At 62.0% G+C, this 24,994-nt stretch overlaps 2 protein-coding genes across 5 annotated transcripts; one reads left to right on the top strand and one right to left on the bottom strand.

Moving 5' to 3' along the window:
* The first annotated feature begins 408 nt into the window (after nucleotides 1-408).
* SLC6A9 (solute carrier family 6 member 9) lies at nucleotides 409-17,955 on the top strand. 2 transcript variants are annotated; one of them, XM_041483027.1, is made up of 14 exons: nucleotides 409-610; nucleotides 2,991-3,137; nucleotides 11,546-11,702; nucleotides 11,859-11,990; nucleotides 13,042-13,294; nucleotides 13,374-13,506; nucleotides 13,939-14,073; nucleotides 14,153-14,256; nucleotides 14,333-14,570; nucleotides 14,659-14,793; nucleotides 15,097-15,196; nucleotides 15,445-15,545; nucleotides 15,733-15,903; nucleotides 16,123-17,955. In XM_041483027.1, the coding sequence occupies exons 2-14, from the start codon at nucleotides 3,108-3,110 to the stop codon at nucleotides 16,333-16,335; spliced, it is 1,902 nt and encodes a 633-aa protein (XP_041338961.1). In that variant the 5' UTR covers nucleotides 409-610; nucleotides 2,991-3,107; the 3' UTR covers nucleotides 16,336-17,955. The 2 variants fall into 2 exon arrangements, with proteins under 2 accessions (XP_041338961.1, XP_041338962.1); XM_041483028.1 differs by lacking the exon at nucleotides 409-610 and adding an exon at nucleotides 1,272-1,402.
* Nucleotides 17,956-18,405: 450 nt separating this feature from the next.
* Nucleotides 18,406-24,987, bottom strand: B4GALT2 (beta-1,4-galactosyltransferase 2). Of its 3 annotated transcripts, none has more exons than XM_041483029.1 (7): nucleotides 24,820-24,987; nucleotides 22,212-22,598; nucleotides 21,617-21,852; nucleotides 21,355-21,545; nucleotides 20,962-21,084; nucleotides 19,843-19,947; nucleotides 18,406-19,709 (listed from the first exon to the last, which is right to left on the bottom strand). In XM_041483029.1, exons 2-7 carry the CDS (start codon nucleotides 22,525-22,527, stop codon nucleotides 19,559-19,561), a joined length of 1,122 nt encoding a protein of 373 aa, XP_041338963.1. In that variant the 5' UTR covers nucleotides 22,528-22,598; nucleotides 24,820-24,987; the 3' UTR covers nucleotides 18,406-19,558. The 3 variants fall into 3 exon arrangements, with proteins under 3 accessions (XP_041338963.1, XP_041338964.1, XP_041338965.1); XM_041483030.1 differs by having other exon boundaries at nucleotides 24,697-24,820; XM_041483031.1 differs by lacking the exon at nucleotides 24,820-24,987 and adding an exon at nucleotides 24,697-24,801 and having other exon boundaries at nucleotides 22,212-22,413.
* Between the last annotated feature and the right edge of the window lie 7 nt (nucleotides 24,988-24,994).

The raw sequence follows: 24,994 nt of genomic DNA, 5'->3' as shown, positions 1-24,994 counted from the left end.
GTGGCAGGGATGTGTGTGTGCGGGGATGCATGTGTGCCCATGGGGAGCCTCTGTGGGATCGTACCTCCCATGTACGTTCACATGTGCCACAAGCCTGTGCAAGCCTGCATATGCCCCTCCACGTCCACATGCCTGTGGGATACCGATGGCTATGTGTGCCAAGTATGCCATGTGCGTGCCCGAGTGCGCCAAGTGCGGAGTGTGCCCGTGCATGTCCGTGCGTGCAGCATGCCCGTGTGTGCCTGTGTAGCCGTGTGCCCACGCGTGTGAGTGTGCGCCACACGTAGCCCGTCTGCCCGCCGTACCGCGTGCGCTCTCGCCGTCCGCGGTGCCCGCGGTGCCCCCGGTGCGGCGAGGCGCGGTGCGGGTGCCGAGGCGGGGCGCTGGGGAGCGTGGCGAAGCGGGGGGCGGAGCACGGCGGCGGGGGCGAGAGGCGGCGCCAGCCCCCACCGACCTCCAAACTTTCATTAACTCGGCAGCACCGGCGGCGGCGGTTCCGGGCCTGCTGGAACACCGGCATTGACACCGACACCGGGCTGGGCGCGGCGGAGCGGCGCCCCCGCGGGCCCACCCGGCGCGGCGGGAGGGGCCGGGCGTCGGCATGGGCACGGTAAGGGGCGCGCACCTCCGCCGGCACCGGGTGCCCGGGCCATCCAGCAGCCGTGGCAGCACCGGGGATGGGACGGGAGGAGGAGTGGCTGGGCTGCTGAAGAGGGATGAGAAGGGGACGAGGGCGGCGAGGGCCTCCGGAGCGGCGGGGTCGGGGACATCAGGAGCAGCACCGGGAGCGGCCACCCGTCAGGATGGTGTCGGGAGCGGAAGAGCGGGATAACGGGATGCGGGGCGGTCCCGCATCTGTTGCTCTCGCGGCGCGGCGGCGCGGTGCCGGCGGAGTGCGGGGGCGCGGCGCGCAGAGCGGGACCACCGCCACCGCTCCCGGGGAGGGCGCCGGGCACCGGGGCAGCCCGGCTCGGTCACGGGCCGGGGGGGTTGGCGGTAATTTTCCACGGGCATGTGCCGGGGCGGGGCGGCGGAGCAGCCACCACGTGGCGGCTGATGTAACCGGGCCCCCCCGCCACCGTACTGCACCGGGCGGCGGCGGCGGGGGGAGCCGCGCGGCGGGCGCTGCCCGCGGAGCCGCCGCCGGAGCCGTCCCCGCGGGGCGGTTCGGGAGCATGGCGGCGGCAGGCCGGCCCGCTTCCTGCCTTCTGCGGGCACCGGGGAACCCCGGTTGCGGTGGGCCCGGCGGATGCTGGCGGAAGAAATGGCCTCGCAGGTGGCAGCGGCTGCACCGGTGCATCGGGCCGCCCTCCCGCCTGGCGAGAAGGGACGGGGGCTCCATCCTTCGGTCGGATATCCGTGGCCTTCTGCTGGGTGCCGTGTGCTGCGTTCCCGCGCCGAGGTGTGACATGCTGTGTGGGAGCCCCTGTGGGTGCCGAGGTGTCCCCATTTCCAGGGGTACCTGCCACCCGTGCCGGCTCTGGGTACGAGCTGCGCTGCCCTCTGGTCTGTCATGGCATCTCGCAGCTGTGGGAGAGCCACCCCGTGGCACTACTGCTTTGCATCCTCGTCCCTGCTGGGCTGTCCCAGCGGATGATGCAGCCTCGGGCATCCTTGCATCCGTCCCATTGCCACACCACCGCTGGCTTCGCGCTCGATCCTTGTCAGGCTGGGAGCCAATGTCAGCGGCACCTACGGTGCTCATGGAGGCTTATCAGCACCTGGCAGACCCCGAGGGGAGTGGCAGCCGTCCGGCCCCTTGGGCACTCCCCCTTTCCCAGGGCACGGGATTAGTTCTCGGTGTGAATTCAGGGCCGCGGGAGGGTGGGCAGGTTTTGGCTGGCTGGTGGTAGGTGTGTGATAGGGAGGAGGTCTGCCCACCGAGCCTGCACCTCCCACCTGTGCCATGCGAGGATCCAGGTTTGTGACAGTGATGACATCTCAGCTCCCCTGGAAATGCAGGCACTGCTGAGGAGGCATTGGCAGTGGGGTGCAGCATCTGCAGTATCTGCCGGCAGCAGCCTGTCTGCGCTGGAGGGGCTGGGGGCTCACGCCACAGCCCCTTATCTACACTGCCCATGCTCCTTCCTTATGTCTTAAGGTCTCTGCTGATTGCTTCAGAGTCATGGCAGCCTGGGGATAGGCCTTGGGGTGTTTGACTGCTAGTGGTGGTCAGGGACCCTCAGTGCGGGTCAGGGGTCCTTCTACAGCCAGCAAGGGTACTGAGCACTGGTATGGGATCTGCAAACACCAGTGCTTGTTGCACAGACAATCAAACTGGTGTTTTGCAAGAGCGTCTGTCCCTTCCAGTGAGGTCAGGCCTCCGTGTTCCCCTGGGGCCTCCAGCAGCCCCAGGCTGGGGCGGGGTGAGGGCCGGGGAGACAGATGCCTGTGCCCGTGCACTGTCCAGCAGCACCTGGCACCCGGCAGAGCCCAGCGGCTCGGCCCCCCTGCGCTGCACGTGCATGCGATGCACCGGGGCAGAAGGCAATCGTTTCCCATCTGTGTCCTGCGCGGCAGCTGAGCCCTGCGCTGGCCCCGCTCTGCGCCCAGTCCCAGCGCTGTCGTGTGCTGCAGCCACTTCAGCTTCATCTCTCGCTGGGGGAGAGCTCAAGGGGCCCCTGCTCCTGCCCACGGCCCCTGACGCCCACCTGCCGGGGGGCCAGCAGCCAGCTGTCCGCAAGGTCGTCTGTCCACACCGGGTAAATCTTTAACTGCTTCTTGGGAAACACCTGGGAGCCGCCGCTCGTGTGGGTTCAGAGGGGGTTCAGAGACGCTGCAGGGGCTGGGAGTCAGCAGAAAGAGACCCCGCCACCAGCCCACCCAGCCCCAGGCACTGCGTCCTCCACCAGGAGTCCCACTGGGCAGGTAGAGGGGAGCGACTTGCCTGCCACAGCCCCCCAGTTCCTGGAGGGAGGGGGAGGCCTGGGGTGGGGATGTGCCCACCCCACCAGTCACATCTCTCTTGGTGTCTTCTTCCCTCTGCCCAGCTTGCTCTGCCGGTGGATTGAAGGACACTAGTGCTGGTGCCGCAGCCAGCGTGACAGAGAGCGGGCAGGCACGGGACCCTGCACTGGGCAGCCAGCACCGTGCTCCAGCCTCCAGGAATGGCCGATAAGTGCAGCGAGGGGCTGCTGGTAAGTGCAGGGGTGTGGGGAGCGGGTTGGTGTGCACCACTGCCTCAGGGACCCAGAGAGCCTGGTGCAGGGAGCAAGACACTGGGGCTGTCGTAGGACTTGGTGTGCCCTCCTAGGTTCTCCAGTCGGGGTTGTAGCACCATGGTGCTCTCCCAGCATGATGATTTTTGGGCTGATGCTCTTTATCCATGAGCCTGTTGCCTGTGGGGCTCTTCGGGTGTGGTGTCTCGTTGTGCCTGGAGATGCTATCGCCTGTTTTCAGGCGCTCTGCCCAGCCTTATCACCCACCCCAGCTCCTCAGGCAGGCAATTCTACAGCCTGTTGTCAGCAAAGGGTGCAGGTGTTCCTCCAAGCCAGGTGCCCCCTGAGGGTCACATTGTGGGTGCTTCTCCTTGCCTTCACCCAGTGGGCTCTCTGAGGCTGGGCTGGTAGGATGGTGCAATGGCAGGGGAAGGTTTCTCTGGGCACCAGTGTAGTGCCTGACGTTCCATCCTCATGAGCGGTGTGTTGCAGGGTGCCGTGAGCTGCCGTGCACTTGCCTGCGCCAGGGGTGGATTTGGTGTTCTGGGCAGATGTGGGACATGCCCACTGCATGTCTTTGTTGGATGTCTGCGATGGCCCCATGCTTGTGGCAGCTCAGGTTCCCATGACAGGCTGCTGTGCTGCCTTGGGCAGGTGAGCCCCCAGGCTAGGCTTGGCTGTTTCCCTTATTCCCAAAGGATAGGAGCTGAATGCTGAGATTGACACAGTCACCGGGCCCTCCCCTTCCCAGGGGGCTTCCTGAAATAGCTGCACACTCCAGCTGGAGGGCTGGGAGCCAGGGTTTGCCTGGGAAGCCAAGAGCCGGGGGAGCGGCATGCTCCAGCAAGTGCTTCCAGCGCGCCTGTGTGCACGCAGTTCCTCTGCTTGTGTGTCCCAGCATGGCCCTGCCGGCTGTGCCTGCAGCAGGGAGCCCAGCGCCCATCCTGCCCACAACAGAGAAAGGGTTGGGGCAGCTGGTGGGATAGGAAGGCAGATTTCTTCTGGAGAAGCCGTGAGCTGGTAACAGGGAGGTGCTGAGGATATATCTGGGCAGTCAGGGGTCTGTCGTGGTGCTTCTGCACACGACGCTTGCCATGACTCCATGCTGTTGATGTTTGCTTGCTATGACCAGAGCAGTCAGCATCGCACTGGGGCGAGGGCTGAGCCTGACACCCATGTCAGGAGCCAGACATTGGAGTGCCCACCCACTCCCCATAAATCTTTAACCTGCTTCTCAGAAGTACCTGACCAGCCCACCCCAGGGCTAGGGTGTCACATGCAATGGGGCCTGACACGTGCTGTGTTGGCCACTCGCTCTCAGAGCTCTTTCTGGCCCTCCCCTGTTTGCAGGGTGCAAGATACCACTGCACAGGGCATTGCTGCTATGGGGTCTGTGGGGAGGAGGGTAGGTTTCTGTGAGAGCATTCCTGCTCCTGAAGTGTTCCCATTCCTGCATCCTGTGAACACCAGGAGGAACTGCAGTGGGCCAGGTTCTGACCATTGAGCTCCCTGAGTCCCTGGGAAAGGAACATCTCCTTGGCCTGCCTCCAGGGCCTTGCCAGTAACCTCATAAAGTTTGGTGCCTGCCTGTCCTCTCACCCCTGCATGCAGGTGTGGCCCCCACCCCCACCACCCCCAGTCCAGCCGGGCTCTCACCATGCAGCCCCTGCCCAGCATTGTGTGCAGTGCCTGGGGCTGGACAAGTTTACAGTGCCTGCTGTGCCCCACCTGGGGAGGGACGTGGTGGGGCACAGCAGGCACTCTAAACTTGTGACGGAGGCAGCGGGTGGGTGATGTGCAGCTGTGCCTCAGTTTCCCCACCTATCACCTGGGGCCTGGAGAACAAGGGTGATGTGTACTGCTTTTGCAAGATCTGTGTTTTTGGGTCCTTCTGTGAAGCTCTGAATGCTTACTCCAGAACAGGAGGCAGTTGGGAGGGGCCGTGCCCACCCTACTTCTCCCAAGCTCCAGAAATACTCCGACTGCGGATACCCAGCGGAGTGTGGGACAGCTCCAGGGGCTGGATCAGTCCCTGTGTAGCTGGGCAGAGGGGCTCCCTGTGAGCCACAGGGGAGGGTCTGATAGCCTCACCCTCCCAGGCCTTTAAGGACGTTTTGTTTTGTTGTCCTTGTGGTGCTTTGTTCAGACTCCAACACTGCCAGTGGCTCCTGACTCCCGGGGCTGCCTTGCTGGCACGGCCAGGCAGCCTTTGGCTGCAGCTTGCCCAGCTCAGCTAGGTTCCTGCTGTCACCCAGGACCACCCTGACTACACACTGGGGTGCTGCTCCCACTGCACTGCAGGGGGATGGGGGCTGGAGGGTCCCTGCCTGTTCCAGACACCCCCAGCGGCGCGGTGCCACTGACCAGCGGCGGGAGCTGCGGAAGTGGCTTTTGGCTGTGGGAGCCCTTCCCGGAATACCAAGGGGCAGTGATGGGGGGGCTGGCGGGGGATTTTTCTGCCTGAACGCCCCGGGAGAATCATGTCTGCCCTGGTAGAATGGGGCCGGAGAAAGGCAGCCCTGTCAGGAAGCACTCAGCTAGGCGATAGTGGCACTGGGACAGGTCCCTGGGCGTCATTCCTACCCCAGCCACCCTGCAGCCGTGGCAGGGGGCTGGAAGACTTGTGGACCACCCCCCATGCCCCCATCACCCCGTCTGTCTAGTTCAGCCCCAGCACCACCAGCCAGCCAGGCTGGGGACCAGAATGCCAGGGTAGGTGAGGGTCCTTTGTTTCTAGCAGTGTGCCTCCATGCAGCTGGCTGTCCCCTCTGTCTGCTGGCTGGGCTGCCAGGGAAGCAGCAGTTTGCTCCCACAGGGCAAGGCTGGCAAAGGGTCTGGCATCCCCAGGACATGGTGGTGGGTCCTGCTGTGCTGTGCTCAGGCTGCTCTAAGGGGCAGGGGGTGCAACATACCCAGGGCAAAACATGGTGGTGGCACGCAGGTGGCCCAAGCAAAGTGTTGCAGCTGAACTGGTCATGGAGGGATGCCCACAAGGTGCCCACACACCTTGCAGAGTGTCTGGGCACAGAGCTGCCTGGCTGCATGTAGGGCAGGGCTGAGGTAACTGGGGCTGGCACAGCATGGGGTGGCTCTTGGCTTGCACGTCTCGGGGGGCACAGTTGAGTGCTGCCATCCCATGGGTGATACATGTCCCAAGCTACTGCGTGGCTGGTGCAGGAGGGGACAGGAACAAGCACTGGGTGCTGGCATGTGGGAGGTTGAGTGCCCACCCCGCACACGTGTGCTGTTCACGTGTGCGCCCTCGGCCGCTGCTGCCCAGACCCCAGATGGTCGCCCGAAAGCGCCGGCCCGTCCCCCCGCCCTCGGTGCACCATCATGCGTCGCTGCCGCCTTGGCCACACTCCCCAGCCGGGACGGAGGGCTGGGAGCAGCTGGGGCACCCCGAGCCTGGCTGCAGGGCACCCTCTGCCTGCGTCCTCCCGTGGGACACACCACCCCACCAGAGTCCCACCTCGCGCTGGCAAAGGGGTGAGCAGGGAGGCTGTGGGGTGCCTGGGCAGTGAAGGGGTCGTGGCGTAGCCCTCCTGCCAGCCAGATGGTCCCCCTCGGGGCAGTGACCTTGTGAGGGTTGCCATGGAGGCCCATGATGTCACCAATAGTATGACGTTGGGTGAAGTAGCATGGCACCAGGCTGGGGGTGTGCCAGCAGAAAGGCTTGTCCCTGTGCCCCTATCCGCAAGCAGGGCCGTGCCCTGTTCCTGCAGCCCTTGAATGCTCAGGGCTGGGATTGGGCATGCAGGGCCAAGCTGCTGTGATGGGCATAAGGGCAGGAATGCATGTGTGGGGCTCGGGATGTTGAGGCATGGAAATAGGGGGCTCTGAGGGAATGTCATCTTCTGCTATGCTCCAAGAGCAGCTCCTGGCCCCGACCAGACGGGCAGCGGTGCCCGCAGGGAGGGCAGTGCTGCCCACTGGAGCGTGCAGGGCTGTGAGCAGCTGGACCCCGCTAATGAGGCCTCATTAAGTGGGACAGGGCTGAGCCCGCTGTGCAGCCTGCTCTGCCTTGCCCTGCCTACACGAGCCAGGGAGGGCACCTGGCTCGTGGGGGTGCAGCTCGTGGGGGGTAGCAGAGGCACGGCAGTGCCTGCGGGGTGGGTCGGGCAGGCATGGTGCCAGGGCAGGTAGCATGGTGGGGTGCCGGTACTGCATCAGGGCGGGCAACAGGGGGCCGAGCCTGGCTGGGAGGCAAGTGGGGAGCAGTGCCAAGCGCTGGAGGCAGTGGGCGGGGGAAGGCGGGAGGGCGGGTGGCTGCTGCTGCGCCGGAGCCCGAGGTGCCAATGAAGCTGGGGACTCACGGAGCCGTCCAGCCTGGGCCCCCGGATGGCAGCTGCGAGCAGCCAGGCCCCCTCGGACCCTCTCAGCAGGTCAGTGGGCAGGTGAGAGCAGGGTCTGGGGGGCAGAGTGGGGGGCGGGCCAAGTGGAGTGGTGGCTGTGCCAATGCTGTCCCCCCAGCACTCATGGTCTCCAAAACCCTTTGTACTGTCTTTGGGATGGTGGGTCTGCAGCGGGGAGCTGAAGCTGTAGATTTGTGCCATGGCATGCTGGAGAGGTACCCCCAAGCCTTACAGCCTTCGATGTGGGGTGCTCCAGGGAGGGAGGGGAGAGTATGGCACCAAGCCCCTCAATGGCCTCAGTTGTGTTGGGAGCAGGAAGAGATTGCCTGACAATTGTGTGTTTGTTATCCCTGGAATCTACTGATTTTGCAGAAGAACTGCACAGCACCTGGGTTGCAACTCAGTGCTGCAGGGGCAGAGTGTAGCAAAGATCCTCCTTGTCCCCCCCTCCCCTCTTCCCTTTCGTGGGCATCAGTGAGCAATGTCAAAGTTTGCCCTGTTTCCCCATGGCACCCCAGGGCAGTACTGGTGGCTCGCAGGGCGTGCTCAGGGCTGCCACTGGGGCTGGACAGCCTTCTGCAATGAGGGGTGGTGAAGGCAGTGTAATACTCCTGGGAGGTCCTGCGGTTTTGGTGTGCCCCTCATCACTGCATTACCCCAGCTCTGGGACTGTCCTCAGCACCGTGCCAGATGCCTTTTCTCCCTCAACTTGTCTCTGCTGCGCTGGGACACGGGCAAACATGGGGCTGAGCAGCAAAGAGAGAGGGTAAGGAGAGTTAGGATGTGCTGGTGAGGTTGGCAGAGTCAGGATGCGCGGGGCACAGCAGCCTCGGATGCAGGGATGACACTTGTGGATTCATTACCCCATGTACCAGGGACAAGGAGTGCAGGGCCTGATTACAGAGGCCTCAGCACCAGGATCAGTTGACAGTCAGCAAGGGTACCCAGGACACCCCTTCTATAAGTGACACCATCCCTCCATCCCTTGGGACTCCCACCTCAGGCTGGGGTTCATCTGCCTCCAACATCCTGCACCCTTCTTTCTTGCCCTGGAAGAGCCACTATTGTGGCAAATTATGTAATTAGCATATTTTTCTATCTTCCAGCAGCCCCTGCCTAACGTGAGTTTGTTGCCGTTGCCATCGCCATGGCAATGAGCAGTGACATCAGGCTGACATCAGGGGTACTGGTACCCTCTGCTGGCATTGCAGGAGCAGCCCTGACAGCCCTCGAGTTGGAGGCTTCAGGGCACCCTCTGGAGAAGTTGGGGGTCCCTCACTGGTTCATGGGGGCTGGATAAGTTTTGTGCCCCAAAGAGGGCTGGGCTGGCATACCCCATGTGGACAGTTTGAATGGGGAAAAAAGAGGAGGGGGCTCATGCTGGAGATGCCTCCCATGAGGACATCCCTTTCCAGTATCAACCCTGCCACCAACACAAGCTTACCAGCCATAAATCAGGGCCCCTTAGGGAAGTGGGGCGCATCCGGGCACCCCAGCCAAGCTGTCATTGTATGAGTCGATGCTGCTTAGCATGAGAAAGACCTTGGTGCCAGGCAGGGTGATGGATGATGCCTGCTTTGCTGGGCTGGGGAAGTTTTGGCCGTGATGTATGGGGGGTTCCCTGGGGAAGGGGGAGGAAGAATGCCCTGGGCACCCCGAACGTCCCCTTTTGGGATGTTTCGGACATTCCTTTTTGGAACTTCCCTTCTGGGGACATTTGGGGTGCCTGTGGCATCCTTCCTCCTCCGTGATGTTATCACCTAAGCCAGGCATCCTTTGAAGTTGCATTCGGTTACATGCACAGAAAATCTGGGGCTTGGGAGCAGGATCTGGTCCCTCAAGAGACTGCACTGTTGCTGGGTGGCACCTCTCCCTTTTCATTCCAGCTCTGTCCCCTTCTCATAGCAGGGGAAGGTGGGGAATTTCATCCTCCCAGATGTCTGGGTTCTCTCTGTCCACCTCCTTTTTTTACCATGGCAGGGTGGTTAATGAGTGTAAAGGACAGGATGACCTTCCTAGATTTGGGGAGGGGGGGTTGTAGTGAGCTGATGGGTGAGCATGCAAGTGTTTGCGCACGTGTGCTCGCTTGTGCATGCATGGACACACATGTGGCTGCCCCCTTATTGGGGACAAGTGTACCAAAGCCCAGTGCAGCAGGAAAGGAGGAGGGAGCAGCACAGGCCTGGCAGTTTCATTGCACTGGTGCCAAGCAACTCAAATTTGGGGTGCTCCATGAGGCTTGGGAGTGAAGCCAGGGTCACCTGAGTAGAGCGATGGCTTGGAACAGGGATGAGGTCCCCCGTGGGCAGCAGGGCTCCTGGCTGAGCCATGTAGCGTATCTGGTCCCCTCACCAGACCCTTGGTCAGGGAAGCTGGAACATTGCCCCCACTCCTGCTGGCTGTGCTGCTCATTACGAGCCTCGTTAGTACGAGCAGCTTAATCAGAGGCTTTCCGATCGGATCAGTCTGCTCGAGTGGGCAGTGTGCCCTGGCATGGGGACACTGCCAGTGTCCTGTCCCCCGCTTTGGGGACCTCTGACTCCTGCTCTTGCACAGCACCCCGCAATAAGAACCTCTGCTGGGAGGGAGGTCCCCCATCACCTGGAGCTGCTGTGAGCTTGTTTCTGATGGCCCCTTGGCTCACAGAGTCAGGTGGGGGCACTCCGGTTCCCCAGCCGGGCACGGCGGCGTATTGCCCCTACAGCCCTGCCCACAGTGCCCTGCGATCCCCGCTCGCCCCTCTCCTGCAGCCCTGCAGCCCCCCCGCAGCCCGCGGCGCGTGCGGGCCCCGCTCGCAGCAGATGGCTTTGTTTGGCAGCGCGGTGCCGGAGTCGCTGGGCATCACGTCCCGGCTGTGCCGGCCCTAATCAAATGATACGGTTAGGTGCACCGCGCCTGCTGCTGCGCCCCGCCGGCGTGAGCAGATCCAAAGTGACGGCTCCCATTTGTGGCCCGCTCACTGCCGGCCTCAGCCATTGTGGGGGGCAGCTGGGGGAGAGGCATGAGGTGGGCATGGGCGCTGGGGTATGCGTGGTGGTGGGACCAGCACCGTGGAGTTCCAACAGGCTCCTAGGGCTGCTGCCCCCTGTGCTGCTCCCGTAGGAGTCCTGTGGGACTATGGACTGGCAGCCAGCACCTTCGCTCCATGCACCCATCCATCACCTGGCCTCAGGAGGGGAGGGCTCGGGGAACTCTGCCTTGCAAAATGCCATCTACCCTCAGCCTAACCTGCCAGAGTTCCACAGCATCCGTGCAGGATATTAGTATGACCCCAGGGCCATGCTGGGACAGAGCCATGGGGTGATGGGTGCCATCCCTGCTGGGGTGACAGGCACTCATCTCCTTTGTTGTTGTCCTCCTTGGTGTGAGCTCACATTGTGTGGCAGTCTGCACAAAGCGCCCTTTCTTGCCCCCTCCTGCCCCTCTGCCCCCCAGTCTCCTGCAGTGAGAGACAACTGGGCACTGGGGCTGTCCACTCAAGGGACCCAACTGCGTGGGACCCCCTGTGAGCTGCCCCAAGCATGGTGCCCTTGCCTAGTGCTGAGCTGGCAGCAGGACCCTGGCTGAAGCAAGGTGCTTTTTCCAGGGGGTACCCAGGCCCCTGCCAGCTCTAGTCACTGCACCTCACTTCCCATCGAGAGGGGCTTCTGCTTCAACCCGGGGGTCCCGCAATTTCCCCCCCAGTCATGGGCAGTGGCCACCCAGCAGGACCTCTCTCACTGGGCGCAGGGAGGGGGGGCACGAGAACAGAGGCCCCTTTGTGCTCTGGCGCCTGGACCTGCTTTGTATGAGTTGCAGGCTCTCCCTTTGCTGCAGCCGGGCTCTGGGCAGAGCCATTCACTGGGGGGGGCCGACACCGCTGCCCTCCCCCTCCTTGGCACTGCCTGTGCGTGGCGGGCGGCAGGGACAGGCAGGGGGGCGGGATGGGGAAGGATGCCGGGGACCTCCCAGCCCCGCTCGGCGGCTGTCACCCTTCCAGTGGGGCCAGCAGGGGGGTCCCCAATTGACACATCCCATGGCATCTCTCTGCAGAATGGCGCTGTGCCCGGGGAGCAGGGCAAGCAGGAGAAGAGCGTCAAGCGCGGCAACTGGGGCAACCAGATCGAGTTTGTGCTGACCAGCGTGGGCTATGCCGTGGGCCTAGGCAACGTCTGGCGCTTCCCATACCTCTGCTACCGCAATGGGGGAGGTGGGTGTCAGGGGGCCGGGGGAGTGGGGTTCCTCTGGGCAGGTGTGGGGTGTGCATCCCATCCCTGCACGGTATTTCTTGGGGTGGTGCAGGGCATGGGAAGCACAGCGGTGCCTGGGGTTAGTGCTCACTCATCCTCTGGTTCCTGCTCACCAGGTGCCTTCATGTTCCCCTACTTCATCATGCTCGTGTTCTGCGGCATCCCCCTCTTCTTCATGGAACTCTCCTTTGGGCAGTTTGCCAGCCAGGGTTGCCTTGGCGTCTGGAGGGTCAGCCCCATGTTCAAAGGTAAGGAGTTGCCTGTCCGTACTGGCACAGGCCAGCATGGGACACCTGCTGTCACAGTGACCCTCACACACTATGGGATTCATGCACACCTCTGGCACATCACATGGCCCAGTGCAGGCACCTGCAGCTTGTGCAGACCTGCACACGCATGCCCTGCACATAGATCACAGTCTGCATTGCCCTGGTCCCCTGTGCACATGCCCACCCTGGCTATGCTGCCCTGCACAGCCTGCCTGGCATCCCTTGCACGCATTACACGTGCCCCTGCACACGCGTTGCATCTCCTGCGCAAACCCCAGCCCTGCGCTGGCATCCGCTGCAGGCATTACACACACATCCCTGCATATGCCACACGTGTCCCCAGCACATCACTCTTGCAGAGGCCACTCGGGTCCCCTGAACACACTGTGGCATGTCCAGCTGTGGGCGTGCTTCTGCAGTCGTCTCCCTGGACCATAGGTAGAGGTGCTGTTGCCACATGCTTGCCCTGCCGTGGCTGCATCCTGCTCCAGGTGCATCTCCTGGCTTACCAGTGTGCTCGCATGCTGCTGGCTCCCCTGGCCCACACCTCCTGCGGGCTGCCTGCCAGGTGACGTGCCCACGATGTCATGTCTGAGTGCAAGCGGCCCATGCACACACTCTCGTGTGCCCTGCACAGTGGCATGCTGAGCCTGTGGTGCACTTCCCTGTGCTCATGTGGCCTGTCACATGCCACCAGATAACTGCAGGCCTAAAGTCACTGTAGCCAGGAGTGGCCCCCATCCAGTTGTTCTCTCGGGCTGCAGACCCCAAGGGTTTGCCTGCAGCCTGTACGCAGTGCCCCGTGTCCCAGGGGACCCTCAGCACCACTAGGCTCGTTTGGAGGTAGAGGATCCCATGCACAGTGCTCCTCACACCTGCGGCAAAGCCAGGCGCTGAGCTGCAGCATGGCTGCAAGGCTGCTGACAGCATTGCACGCAGCCCACTCCTCCCATGCCACAACCCCTGGTGCTGTGCGCCGTGCCCGTGCCGCCGCACCCTGCCGCTCACCCCTCCCCGGTGCTGTTCCCAGGCGTGGGCTACGGGATGATGGTGGTGTCCACATACATCGGGATCTACTACAACGTGGTGATCTGTATTGCCTTCTACTACTTCTTTGTGTCCATGACACGCGTGCTGCCCTGGACGTACTGCAGCAACCCCTGGAACACGCCCGACTGCGTGGGGGTGCTGGACGGGAACCTCTCCAGCCGTGCTGCCCTCAACATCACCCAGCTCCTCAACACCACCCAGAAGCGCACCAGCCCCAGCGAGGAGTACTGGAGGTACCAGGGCCTGGGATCAGGGACGGGGGAGGTGATGATGGTTGGGCCCCACTGACGCTGCTGCCCCCTCCCCATACAGGAGGTATGTGCTGAACCTGTCGGATGACATCGGGAACCTGGGCGAGGTTCGGCTGCCCCTCCTGGGCTGCCTTGGTGTCTCCTGGGTCGTTGTCTTCCTCTGCCTCATCAAGGGCGTGAAATCCTCGGGGAAGGTACCTGTGTGTTCCCTTTCCAGGCTCCTCCCTGGGGGTGTGGACATGCCTTCAGGATAGATGGCCATGTCTCCCCTAGGCATAGCCCCACCCCTACTGGGAATGAACCTCCTGTTGTGGATATGTTCCCAATCCCTTCTGGGCACAGCTGCTCCTCTTTTAGCATTGTCCCTGCCCTCTATGTGCTCCTCCCACTCTGGGAAAGGCCACCCCTCTTTGACCTGGCCAAATCCCTTCTGGACACAGCTCCTCCCATGTGGCCATGGTCTCACGTCCTTCAGGATAGTCCCTTCTCTGGACCATATCCTCTCCTCCTGGTCTGTCTCTCCACACTCTGGACCATAACCCCAGTCCACAGCCATACCTTAGTCACACCTGCCTGTGTCCCCACCCCTGCCTCCATCCCCCCCTCACTGAGGTGCTGCCCCACAGGTGGTGTATTTCACGGCCACCTTCCCCTATGTGGTGCTCACCATCCTCTTCGTGCGCGGCATCACGCTGGAGGGGGCCGTCACTGGCATCATGTACTACCTGACGCCCCAGTGGGACAAGATCCTCAATGCCAAGGTGAGCAGGGACGAAGGGTGGTGGGCAGCCAGGGCTGAGCGGGGCAGGGGGCACAGCATTGACCATCCCACTGCCACAGGTGTGGGGTGACGCGGCCTCACAGATCTTCTACTCGCTGGGCTGCGCCTGGGGCGGGCTCATCACCATGGCTTCCTACAACAAATTCAACAACAACTGCTACCGGTGAGTGCCCGACCACAGTCCCCCAACACTACCACTGCCCTCGTGTCCGCTGCCACCCTGACTCCTCTTCCCATAGGGACAGCATCATCATCAGCATCACCAACTGTGCTACCAGCGTCTATGCTGGCTTCGTCATCTTCTCCATCCTGGGCTTCATGGCCAACCACCTGGGTGTGGATGTCTCCAAGGTGGCTGACCACGGGCCAGGCCTGGCCTTCGTCGCCTATCCTGAGGCCCTCACCTTGCTCCCGATTTCGCCATTGTGGTCCATTCTCTTCTTCTTTATGCTCATCCTCCTGGGGCTGGGTACACAGGTAGGTCATGGAGGGGCCAGCATGTTCAGATGGGGTGGCGTGGTGGGGCCAAGGTGGTGACATGCTGCCCCCTCTGCCCCCTGTGTAGTTCTGCCTGCTGGAGACTCTGGTCACGGCCATTGTGGATGAGGTGGGCAATGAGTGGATCATCCGCAAAAAGACCTTTGTAACGCTGGGAGTGGCGGTGGCTGGCTTCCTGCTGGGCGTCCCACTCACCACACAGGTATGTGACCATGGGGCTGTTGCCACGGGGTGCCATTGCCATGGCCACTTTCATCAGCCACATCCACTTTGTTGCCACTGTGATGGTAGTGACAACCAGGGCCTGGTCTTGCCACACCAACACTGGGGACGGTACCCAGAATTAAGTGTCTCCATGCTGACGCTGGCATCAGGCATTGCCGTGCCAGCTGTGGTGGCGGTATCCAAGCTGCGTGTGGCTGGCACAGTCAGCGTGGCTGTGCTGGTGCCCTGCCAGCAGCAGTGGTACCGCAGGGGCAGCTGTGCCAATGTGTCTGTCTTCCAGGCGGGCATCTACTGGCTCCTGCTAATGGACAACTACGCCGCCAGCTTCTCCCTCGTGGTCATCTCCTGCATCATGTGTGTGGCCATCATGTACATCTATGGTAGGTGCAGCTGCCTGCAGCCAATCAGATGGTAGGGCTGATCCAGCCAGCCAACAGGGAGGGGTTTGCCTCAACAGCTGGCCAATCAGCAGTTTGCTCTGTGTTACATGGGGGAAGCTGTTGCCCAATCAGGAGCTGCGGCCTGGGGATGTTCGTGGGTCCCACCATGACGGCACTGGGGCTGGAGCCGGCTGGGTGGTGAGGGGGCTCAGGTCACCACCAGGGCTGATGGACACTTTTCTCCCCAGGACACCGCAACTACTTCAAGGATATTGAGATGATGCTGGGCTTTCCTCCCCCACTCTTCTTCCAGATCTGCTGGCGCTTCATCTCACCTGCCATCATATTTGTGAGCATTGCAACCATGGGGCATTGGGCTGAGGGAGGAAGGAGCGAGGAGCTCACCTGGACATGGCACTCCCTGGAGAGGAGGGTGCTGGGCTCAGGAGACCAGCAATAGGGCAGAGCGGGAAGTTGTGGGGGTACAGAGCAAGCTGGCTGCTCCCCACTAGCTGATCCTGCCTCTCCCTTCCCAGTTCATCCTGGTCTTCACAGTGATCCAGTACCGGCCCATCTCCTACAATGAATATGTCTACCCTACCTGGGCCATCAGCATCGGCTTCCTCATGGCACTCTCTTCCGTCATCTGCATTCCCATCTACGCCATCTACAAAGTGTGTCGTTCTGAGGGGGACACACTGCTTGAGGTGGGTGTCTAGGGGCTACACCCCTTTGTCTATGTTCCACCTGGGGTGCCATCAAGGCTGTCCCTTTCCTCACTGGAACTGTCAGCAGTGGCTGTGTGCAGGCAGGTTGCATAGGGCACCACATGTTTGTGCACCCCTGGAAGGTGCTGGCATGTTGGTGCAGATCGGGCAGGGGAGCATGGTGAGTGCTAATCTTGTCTCCTTCCTCTCCCTTTCTAGCGCTTGAAAAATGCTACCAAGGCAAGCAAGGACTGGGGCCCAGCTCTGCCAGAGCACCGCAGTGGGCGCTACGCCCCGGCGTTCAGCCCTTCCACTGAGTCCCACCTGGAGGTGCAGCCCCTGCAGCCAGAGAAGGGCCAGAGTGAGGCAGCGGCTGCATCCCCCGTGCAGGGCAGCAATGGCTCAGCCCACAGCCAGGACTCCAGACTGTGACCCCCCACAATCCCCACACCCCCTCTAACCCCTCTTGCACCTTCCGCTGGCGGAGCCTGGCTCCGGGCGCACCGGACCATGGGGGCTCTCAGCACCCGTCCCCGAGACCCCCCCACCTCCTCGCCGGTTAACCCCTCCCGCCCCTGCCCCCGTGGCGTTTGTTAACCCTCGTGTTTACGGTAACCTTTGTGCTCGACGCTGGGACAAGAGAGGAGGGGGCACAGCCCCGGGAGGGCTGGGAGCCAGAGGCACTTTGCAGGAGCCTTGACCTGGGGGTATGCACAGGATGGGGGGGGTGGGACGCTCCCAGGCTCCCACCCCCCCTTCCCTAAGCCAGGCAGCCTGCCCTGCCATGGGGCACCCTCCTGACCTTCCCATGGGGAGGACATGGGGTGGGACCAGGGTTGGGCATGCCAGGATTGCCCATGGCCTGTGTGTGCACAAGGCCATCATGGCATGGATTGGCACTGCAGGGACCCCCAGCCTGGGTGCACACCCACTGTGGCTCAGAGCCTGCTGGGTCTCACAAGTGGTCATACCCAGGGGTGCTGCCAGGCACGAGGCCAGCACAGGGAGATGGGGGCAAGCATGTTGCTTGCACCGGCAGGGGGATCTGATGGCACAAGACACAAGCACTTAGAGCACACGTGTGTACACGTGTGTGTCCCTCACAGACACAGCATGGGCACAGATGTGGCGTCCGTGGGCACGCACATATGCACGGTACGCCGGGGCTGTGCAGGCAGTGAGCTGGGATGCTCCCCTCCATGCGCCCCTCCACCCTGTGGCCCCACTGGGGTCTGTGGGTGCCCTTCTGGGTGACCAGGCATCGCCTACAAAGCTGGGCACAGCCACAAGCAGCGTGGGCACAGCCCAGTGCTGCTGCCTGCCCCACAGTGGGGCAGGAGGCTGGGGGAGTACTTAAGCCTGGCCGGAGGGTAACCAGACAGGGATGAGGTCCAGCTCTCCCTGGCAGCCCCAGCACTGGCAGGGGAGGACCCTCCATGGTGCTAAGGGGGACCAGGATGGACCGGCCTCCCCCAGCTGCTGCTTAGCAAGCGGTACCAGCGGAGACACGAAGGGCTGCACCAGCCCACTCGCTCCGAACCATCTGGGGATGCTCAGTCCCCAGTCAGTATTAGTGGAACAGGATGCACTGGCAAAGGCCGGGCGGTTTTAAATCTGTCTTCCAGCTCCAGCCAAAGGGCTTGGAGCTCTTGATTTGGGGTGGATGGGATGAGACCCTTCCTACCCCGCTTGCTCCCCTCCCAGCCAGCACCCTGTGCTCCCTATGTTGCAGCCCCGAGGCTGGCACAGGGACACGGCACAGCTTGGCACGGTGGCGGGAGGCAGTGGGCGGCGAGCCCCAGCAGGATGTTCCAGCTCCCCGTCCCGAGCCCCCCGTCGTGCCGCGGCGAGGGGCGGAGATCCCGCATGGTGCCCGTGCCCTGCCCCTCGAGTCACGCCGCTACTCTTCACCTCTAATTGTTAGCAATAACGCGCGCGTCCCTGGGCAGCGCTGCCTGTGCCAGTGTCCCTGGGCAGCGCTGCCTGTGCCAGTGTCTCTCCTGGTGTAGAGTTCTAAAGTATCCTAGATTTTAATGAGATTTATATTCCTGAGGTTGTGTCCTGCTGTGCCCTTCTTTGGGAACCATGTTGGGGGAGGGAGGGGTTGAAGAGTGGGGGACCACACTTAATGGGTGCAGGTCTTTGCACTCAACAGCCAGCTAGGTCCTCGGGCATTCTCCTTTGCCCTACCTGGACGTACAAAACCAGCTGGAGGTAAGGCAGAGGATGGAGGACGGGCTTACCCCTGCTGGAGAAAGCATTGTCCCCAAATGGACAGGAGGGCAGCTGGCTTTGCCCTGTACACTTTGCCCTAGGTGGGCGCCTTGTTAGGCCTCCCTGCATTGCTGAGTGAGCTGGGGGATCCCAAGGGGTGGAGGAGGTGAATCAGGGGCTCTGACTTCCAGCCAGCAGCTGGAGGTGGCAGACAGGACTTCCCCTCTATACTCCACAACCCCACTTCCTCATCAGATGGTGTTTTCTCCCACCCCCACAAAGCCTGCCAACTTTTCAAACTTTTATTAAATACAAAACCCCCGGTCTCTACGACCGAACGCTGCATTCAACGTACGCTGAAAAAAGGGTCAGACATTCAAATGTACAAAAGTCGCCGGTGCCCCCCAGCCCTGGCAAGCTGCCCTGCTCCCATCCCCACTGCTCCCAGACCCCTGTGGAGCATCAGGGGTGCTGGGGCTCCCAGTCCCATGGAGGGGCACAGGGCTCCTGCCCTGCATGGTCCTGGCCTCTCCTGCCTGCAGCCCCCCTGCCCCTGGCCTGGAAGCAGGAAGGCAGACAAGGGGAGACCTCAAGGAGAAGATTCCCTCCCTGCTAGAGGGGGGCTGCACCAGCCCCCACCAAGAGGCGCTGGGGGGTTCAAATCAGCCCTATTTCCCCCACCGAAGTGGGGAGGGCAGGTGAGGGCAGGCGCAGGCAGGGGCTGCACACACACACGGCACCTGCCTTTGGGGAAGGGGGATGGGATACAGCTGCCATCCCCCCAGCCCTGGGGAAACTGAGGCACAGCGAGGGGCATTCACTAATCAGAGGTCTCTGTTTGGCAGAGCTGAGACAGGGCCCGGCTCTAAGCACCAGACTAAAGCAGAGGAAGACAGCAAGCCACGTCTGTGTGCCCAGCAGCATGGGCAGTGCCTGGCCAGGGCAGCAATCTCGCCCTGATCCTGCCTGCCTGGGGGCCCCAGGCTGCTCCCATCCCCAGCTGGGGCAGCAGTGGCTCCAGCGCTGGTAAAGGGGGAAGCCTGCACCCCACTTCTCACAGCGCTGGTGGGGACCCTCCAGCTCTCACAGAGCAGTGGGATTTCACCCTCCCCACCCAGGGTGCAGGCAGGAGCTGGCATGGACTGGGGGCTCCTTGCCAGGCCTGGGGTTGCCCCCTCCCTCTGTGCCAGGAGCTGCTTGCAGGGCAGCTGGGCTCATCCACCAACACACCACGTATGGGGCAGGGGTCCTGCAAACACACTCGTGGGGATGGGGGAGACAGAGGAATCCTAGGGACCAAAGGGCCGGCTGGGGGGCAGCCGTCTCCAGAAGGCAGCAGAGTAGGGAGAAAACATCCCTGTCCTGTCACGGCTCTTGAGCTGGGGCAAAACCCGCCATGCCCAGCCAAGCCCGGGCACAGGGGTTCCCAGTGACAGGAGCACTAGCCGCGGGCCAGGCGGGGCGGCGGCCTGCCGATCTCCACCGTGATGTTGGTGTACATGGGCTGGCGGGAGATCTCCACCAGCCGGTACTGCAGCGAGCTGATCCCATCCCGCTTCATCGTCATTTTGGTGTTCTGGATCTTGGTGAATCTGGTGGAAAGAAGAGCAGGATGAGGATGGAGGGATGTCTTTTTGTAGTGCCAACAGTGCTGGATCTCTGAGGGGGTGAGCAGCCAAGCGATCGCCCAGCGTCCCAGCTGCCCCAGCCCTGTGGCTCACTCACCTCTGCGGGTTGGGCTCATTGTGTTTGTCGCGTTCATGCTTAATCATGCGGTACCTCCCAATGCGGATGTCGGGCCTCGACACCTTCATGCCATTCAGGGATATGCTGGGGGCCAGGAGAAGGGTGGGATCAGTGTGTGGGCACCAGGGTGGGACATTCCCCAGTCCAGAGACCTCCAGGGTCAGACCCCAGGGAAAATAAACCTGTCCCTGGTTAAACAAAGCTGTGCCAAGCCAAGATGAGCAAAGCCAGACCCCACCCAGGCCAGTGTCATAACCAAGGGTGCCAACTGCCCCGTGGCAGTGCGCCCAAAGCACCACTCCCGTCCAGGGACCGGCAGCTGCATTCAGCCTGTGCTGCACACAGGCAGCCATCCCTCCCTTCCTCCCTCCCTCTGTGGCCCCTGCCCTTTACATTCCCTGAATGCCGCTGCCTAGCCCTTCCCTTGGAGCCCTCCCCTCAGATCAAGGGCTGCCTGAAGCTCTTCCAGAGCTCCACACACTTCTTGTCCCTAACCCTGAGCCCACCTTGTGTGGAAATCACAACCGTGCCACATGTCCAGGGCTCCCACAAGGGTGTTTTGCTAGTCTGGCCATTACAGGCTGGTTACACCCCACTGGCTGCACACTGCTTCCCTGGGCAGCAGCACAGGGGAGCCCATGGGAGGTGAGGTGGCCATTGTCCAGCTCTGGCACCCAACACAGGGTGTGGGGGGATTGGGCTTTGCTCAGCTCGCAGCTGTACTGCTGCCTGCCGGCTGCAGGCAGGAATGACTGTGTGTCTGCTGCATGGCCAGCACTGAGATGTTTCCAAGTTTTTAATCCCAGCCCTGGACACATCCAAGTCTAGCATCCCAGCCCCTGTATGAAGCAGAGCCCACAGGAACACCACGCTGCAGGCTTCAGCCACAAGAGAGGCAGAGGGGTGTCCTGCAGCCCCCCAGCACCCTGGGAAAGGCCAGTTCCATCCAAGAGGGTCATCAACCCCAAAGCTGGAGTGTAATTCAATCCCTCCCTGACATGTGGCATGGCCCATGCTATCAAGAGTGCTAATTCAGTGCTCTGGGGGGAGCCTGGTACACCCCAACCAGTCAGTGCTAGTGAGGGGCTGGGCACCTACCGATTAAAGATGTCATCATCCTCTCCTCCCCAGCCCCAGTACTCATTGGGAAAGCCATTGATCTTCAGGAACTGGGACTTGCTCAGCCCAGAGACACCGCCAAAGTAGCCGGCATAGGGCAGCCTGCAGGTTGACAGCAAATGGGTCAGTCCCAGGAACAGGTAAAGATGGAGGTGAGCCCCATGGGGACCCCCAAGTACAAGTACCAACCCTTTCCTTTGTCACCCTCCTACCCAGGGTTCTGTGCTCTCCACCATCTCAGGTCCACAATTTGAGCCATCGACCTCATGCCTGCCCCAGGTGGCAATCCAGGGGTGGTTGCCCTGATGTCATCCCAGAGAGATATTCCAGCCCTGCCTGTGCAGAAACACCCCAGCACCCCAGGGCACCCACCTGAACCCAAACTTGTCCATGCCAACAGCAAAGTGCCGTGGCTGCTCGTAGCAGCGATAGAGGTTGCGATCGTCCATGGGGATGAGATCCACGTCGCTGAAAATGAAGCAGTCATACTCCTCGTCGTCCTTGAGTGCCTCCATGAATCCCACGTTGAGCAGCTTGGCCCGGTTGAAGGTGTCTTCACCGAACTGCAGGGCAAAGCTCAGCAATGCCTGCTCGTCCACCCCAGCCCTGCCACCCCTTGTCCCTGCCCCCTCACCTGGTTGATGATGTAGATACCATAAGCCACCTTCTGCCGGCGCAGGATGGGGTGCAGGTAGTGCAGCCAGTACTTGAGGTGGTGCTCACGGTGCCGGAAGGGGATGAGGATGGCCACCTTCTGCCGGGGCAGGCAGTCTGAGGGGGTGTACTTGCCACCCTGGCGCACATCAGGGTTCTCCCGCTGCACTCGCTCCATGCTCATGGGAGAGCTGAACTCGATGAGCAGGCGCCCAACTGTGAGAGGGAGAGCCAGGCAATGCCCACAGGACAGGACATGGTCAGGGTCATGGTCACCTGCTGCTCCTGCCCAGAGTGGTAAAGCAAACAGCAAGGGGGACCCGCAAGGGGGACTGGCACTGCTGAGGGCAGAGAGCACTTAGAACCTTTCCTAAACCGGGGTGGAGAGACTGGGATAACAAAACCTGAAACCAGCTGTCCTGACACTTTTCCAGGCTGGGGTTTCTCTACTATTTCATGGGAAAGCCATGCCCAGGGCCCAGGGGATAAGGATGTCAGCCATGAGCACCCACCTTAGCCCCATGTTCACAGTCAGAGCCCAAATTCATTCCCAATGCTCACCCAGCATGTCTCACCTAAACCAGGAGGTGTCTCCTGGCAGGGCTGCAAGGGCTTCTCAGTGGCAGACTGGTTGGTGCTGGGCTTGGTGCTGGGGGATGGGGCCTCAGCACCGGCTGGCCCGTAGCTGGGAACGGTGCCGTTGGTGCGGGAAGAGTTGGAGAAGGGGTGGGCGCGCGAGGCGTTCCTGGCGTTGAAACGGCTGAAGAAGTCCAGGTGCTGCGCGTAGACGTCAAAATAGAGGATCATGATGATGACAAAGTGGAGCAGGCAGAGCAGCAGCACAGCCTTGCAAATCCTTTCCAGGGTCACCCCCAAGAGCAGCCTGGTCATCTTCTGGGCACGGGCAGGCGGACATGTGCGCTTGGTGGGGCAGGGGGGCGGCTCCAGCCACGGTCCTGATCCTGCCAAGACACCTCACGCTCAGGACATCACGAACCTGAGCCGCCAACACAGCCCAAATGACACTGGGACAGCAGGAGCAGCACAGGCCTGATGCAGACGTGAAGGGCTTGCAGGCTGGTATGCCAGAGAGCACCCTGGGGGGAATGCTGCACCTGGAGCCCTGCTCTGAAGGCACAGCCATGAAGATATGAGAGGTCCTCAGCCCCACATAGCAAATCACCTCCTCGCTTTCCTAGGCCAAATCCAGAACAGGACAGATCCACTCCCCTTCCCTTTTTCCCACCCACAGAGAGTATGCAGACACCTCCAGACATGCCACAAAGAGCCTCCATGGAGGTTGAGCCTTTGATGAAGGCTACACTCTCCAAAAACATGGCCAGCCTGGGATGTCGCAAGAGCACCACAGGTGTCCCCACCAGCCACCCCTTTCTGAGGCACTCCACTTCCCTGTTCCCCATCCTGCTCCCTTCCTACAAAGCTACACCCCAGCAGCAGCACCAAAGCAGGGCGGCAATGAGAGCCATGCCAGGCCGAGCCGAGCAGGACATCCCAGCTCCTCTGAGTCAGGGTTCCGGGCCACATCCAGGGGGATCTGGCATACAGCCAGCAGGGCAGATCCTCTCCCCTCCTCCTGATGGTGAGGCCTCCTGGGACACTGGCCTGCTGGAAGTCAGGGTTCCCTTATCTCCCACATGACGCCTGGAGCCGGGCCAGAGCCCTGCTGGGAAGTCAGCTGGGAGAGTCACTAGAGAGTCCCAGAGAAGTCAAACCATCCGGCCTTTCCCAGCCCTGCCACTGCCAGGGCTCAGACCACAGCACAGCCATGCACCCCTGAGCCCTGCCCTGGTAGCTCCTGCTTTTAGGGAAGATGCTAGGACACAGCAAAGCAATCACAAGGGACAGGCACCAGGATTCACAAAGCCCTGAGGATCTCGAGACAGGCCAGAGCTGCTGCATGGTCCCTGGGGAGACCTTGGTGGCTGGGGATCTGCAGCAGAATCCCCAGCAGGAGTGCAGGTAGCACCCAACAGTGCTGGCAATTGGTCACTGGCAGCTGCCAGCCCTGTCCAGTGGGGCTCCCCACGGAGCCACAGGGCACTGAATCAGCAGTGATGGCCACATTGGATGGGTAAGGGGATCGGAGCTGAGGTGTGAGGGAGGATCCTTCACCCAACCCTGCTCTGGGGTGTCCTCTCCCAGTCACAGGACTGACCCTGGCAGGCAGGCCCTGGAATCCACCACAGGCAGGAAGGTGCTGAAAAGCATCTGAGCCCAACGCCCCAACTATGTCTATCCTCCCTTTGCAGGATGCAGAACAGTACCCCTGTGGACAGGGAGGTCCTGGCATGTGTCAGCAGCACAACCCCACATCCAGGTTTTTTCTGGAAGTAGCCCTCTGAAGAAAAGCTGGCTTTGCTGTTATTGCTCAGACTTCCCCCCCAGCCACAGTGCCTAGTCACCCCACACAGCCCGTGACACGGGGATCTGCCTGCTCCCATCACTGGCCAGAAACCCCCCCAAAAACCTGTGCAGTGCATGGAGTGGTGGTGCCTCAACAGCCAGATGGGGATGCAATAGAGAAAAATCAGAGCTGGTTTTAGGGGCCCTTTGGTAGAATGGTCCATGAGGCAAGTAGGGAGTGACACTCAGCAAGAACAAAAGCAAAGCACTCCATCAAGCAATGGCCACAGGACACCACAAACATGAGTGGGCTTAAACTGCTAAAGAGGGGGTTATGAAATATGATGTCATCTCCCCCCACGGCAGCATCTGTGCAGGGTGTGAGAGGCCAAAAGCAACCTGGGGATGGGGAGCTGGTCCCCAGGGTTTCAAGCCAGTGCAGTATGTGCCACGGTGATGCTCGTTTTGCAGGGGATGCTCAACCCCGTGCACTCAATCCTTCTTCCCACAAGACATCCCAGGGCTGGGAGAAGGGAGGCACGGTGGCAGCCGGTGGCCCCGATGCCCTAAAGGTGGCAACCTCTCGGCCAAACGTGGGGCGAGGGGCCGCATTCAGCACAACTAACGCTCCCCCACCCCCTGATTTTTCCCAGTTCCCGACACATGCAAAAACTTATTTAAAAAATAAGAAACAACCTCAAAATTAGGCTTTTTCCCGAGCCGGAGTGGTGCCGCCCATGAGTGACCGGGATCGCATCCCCCGGGTCGCATCCCGGGCCTCACCCGCCCGGCCAGGCCTGCCCGCGCCGCTCCACTCACCGCGGCCTCGGGGCTGCCGCGCCGCCCCGGCGCTGGTCAGCGGCCCCCGCCGCCGCCTCCTTCTCTTCCTCTTCCTTCTCTTCCTCCTCCAGCCCCGGCCGCCGGCCCGCGGGCTCCCATGCCCGGGGCTGCGGGGGGCCCAGCCGGCCGGGCCGCCGCACCGCCGAGAGCCGCA

The sequence above is a fragment of the Pyrgilauda ruficollis genome, unplaced genomic scaffold (genome assembly GCF_017590135.1).
Source record: "Pyrgilauda ruficollis isolate IOZ18807 unplaced genomic scaffold, ASM1759013v1 scaffold6, whole genome shotgun sequence".
NCBI classification, from domain to species: domain Eukaryota; kingdom Metazoa; phylum Chordata; class Aves; order Passeriformes; family Passeridae; genus Pyrgilauda; species Pyrgilauda ruficollis.
Note: the sequence above shows the minus strand (reverse complement) of the source record. Positions and strands in the feature narration are given on the sequence as shown.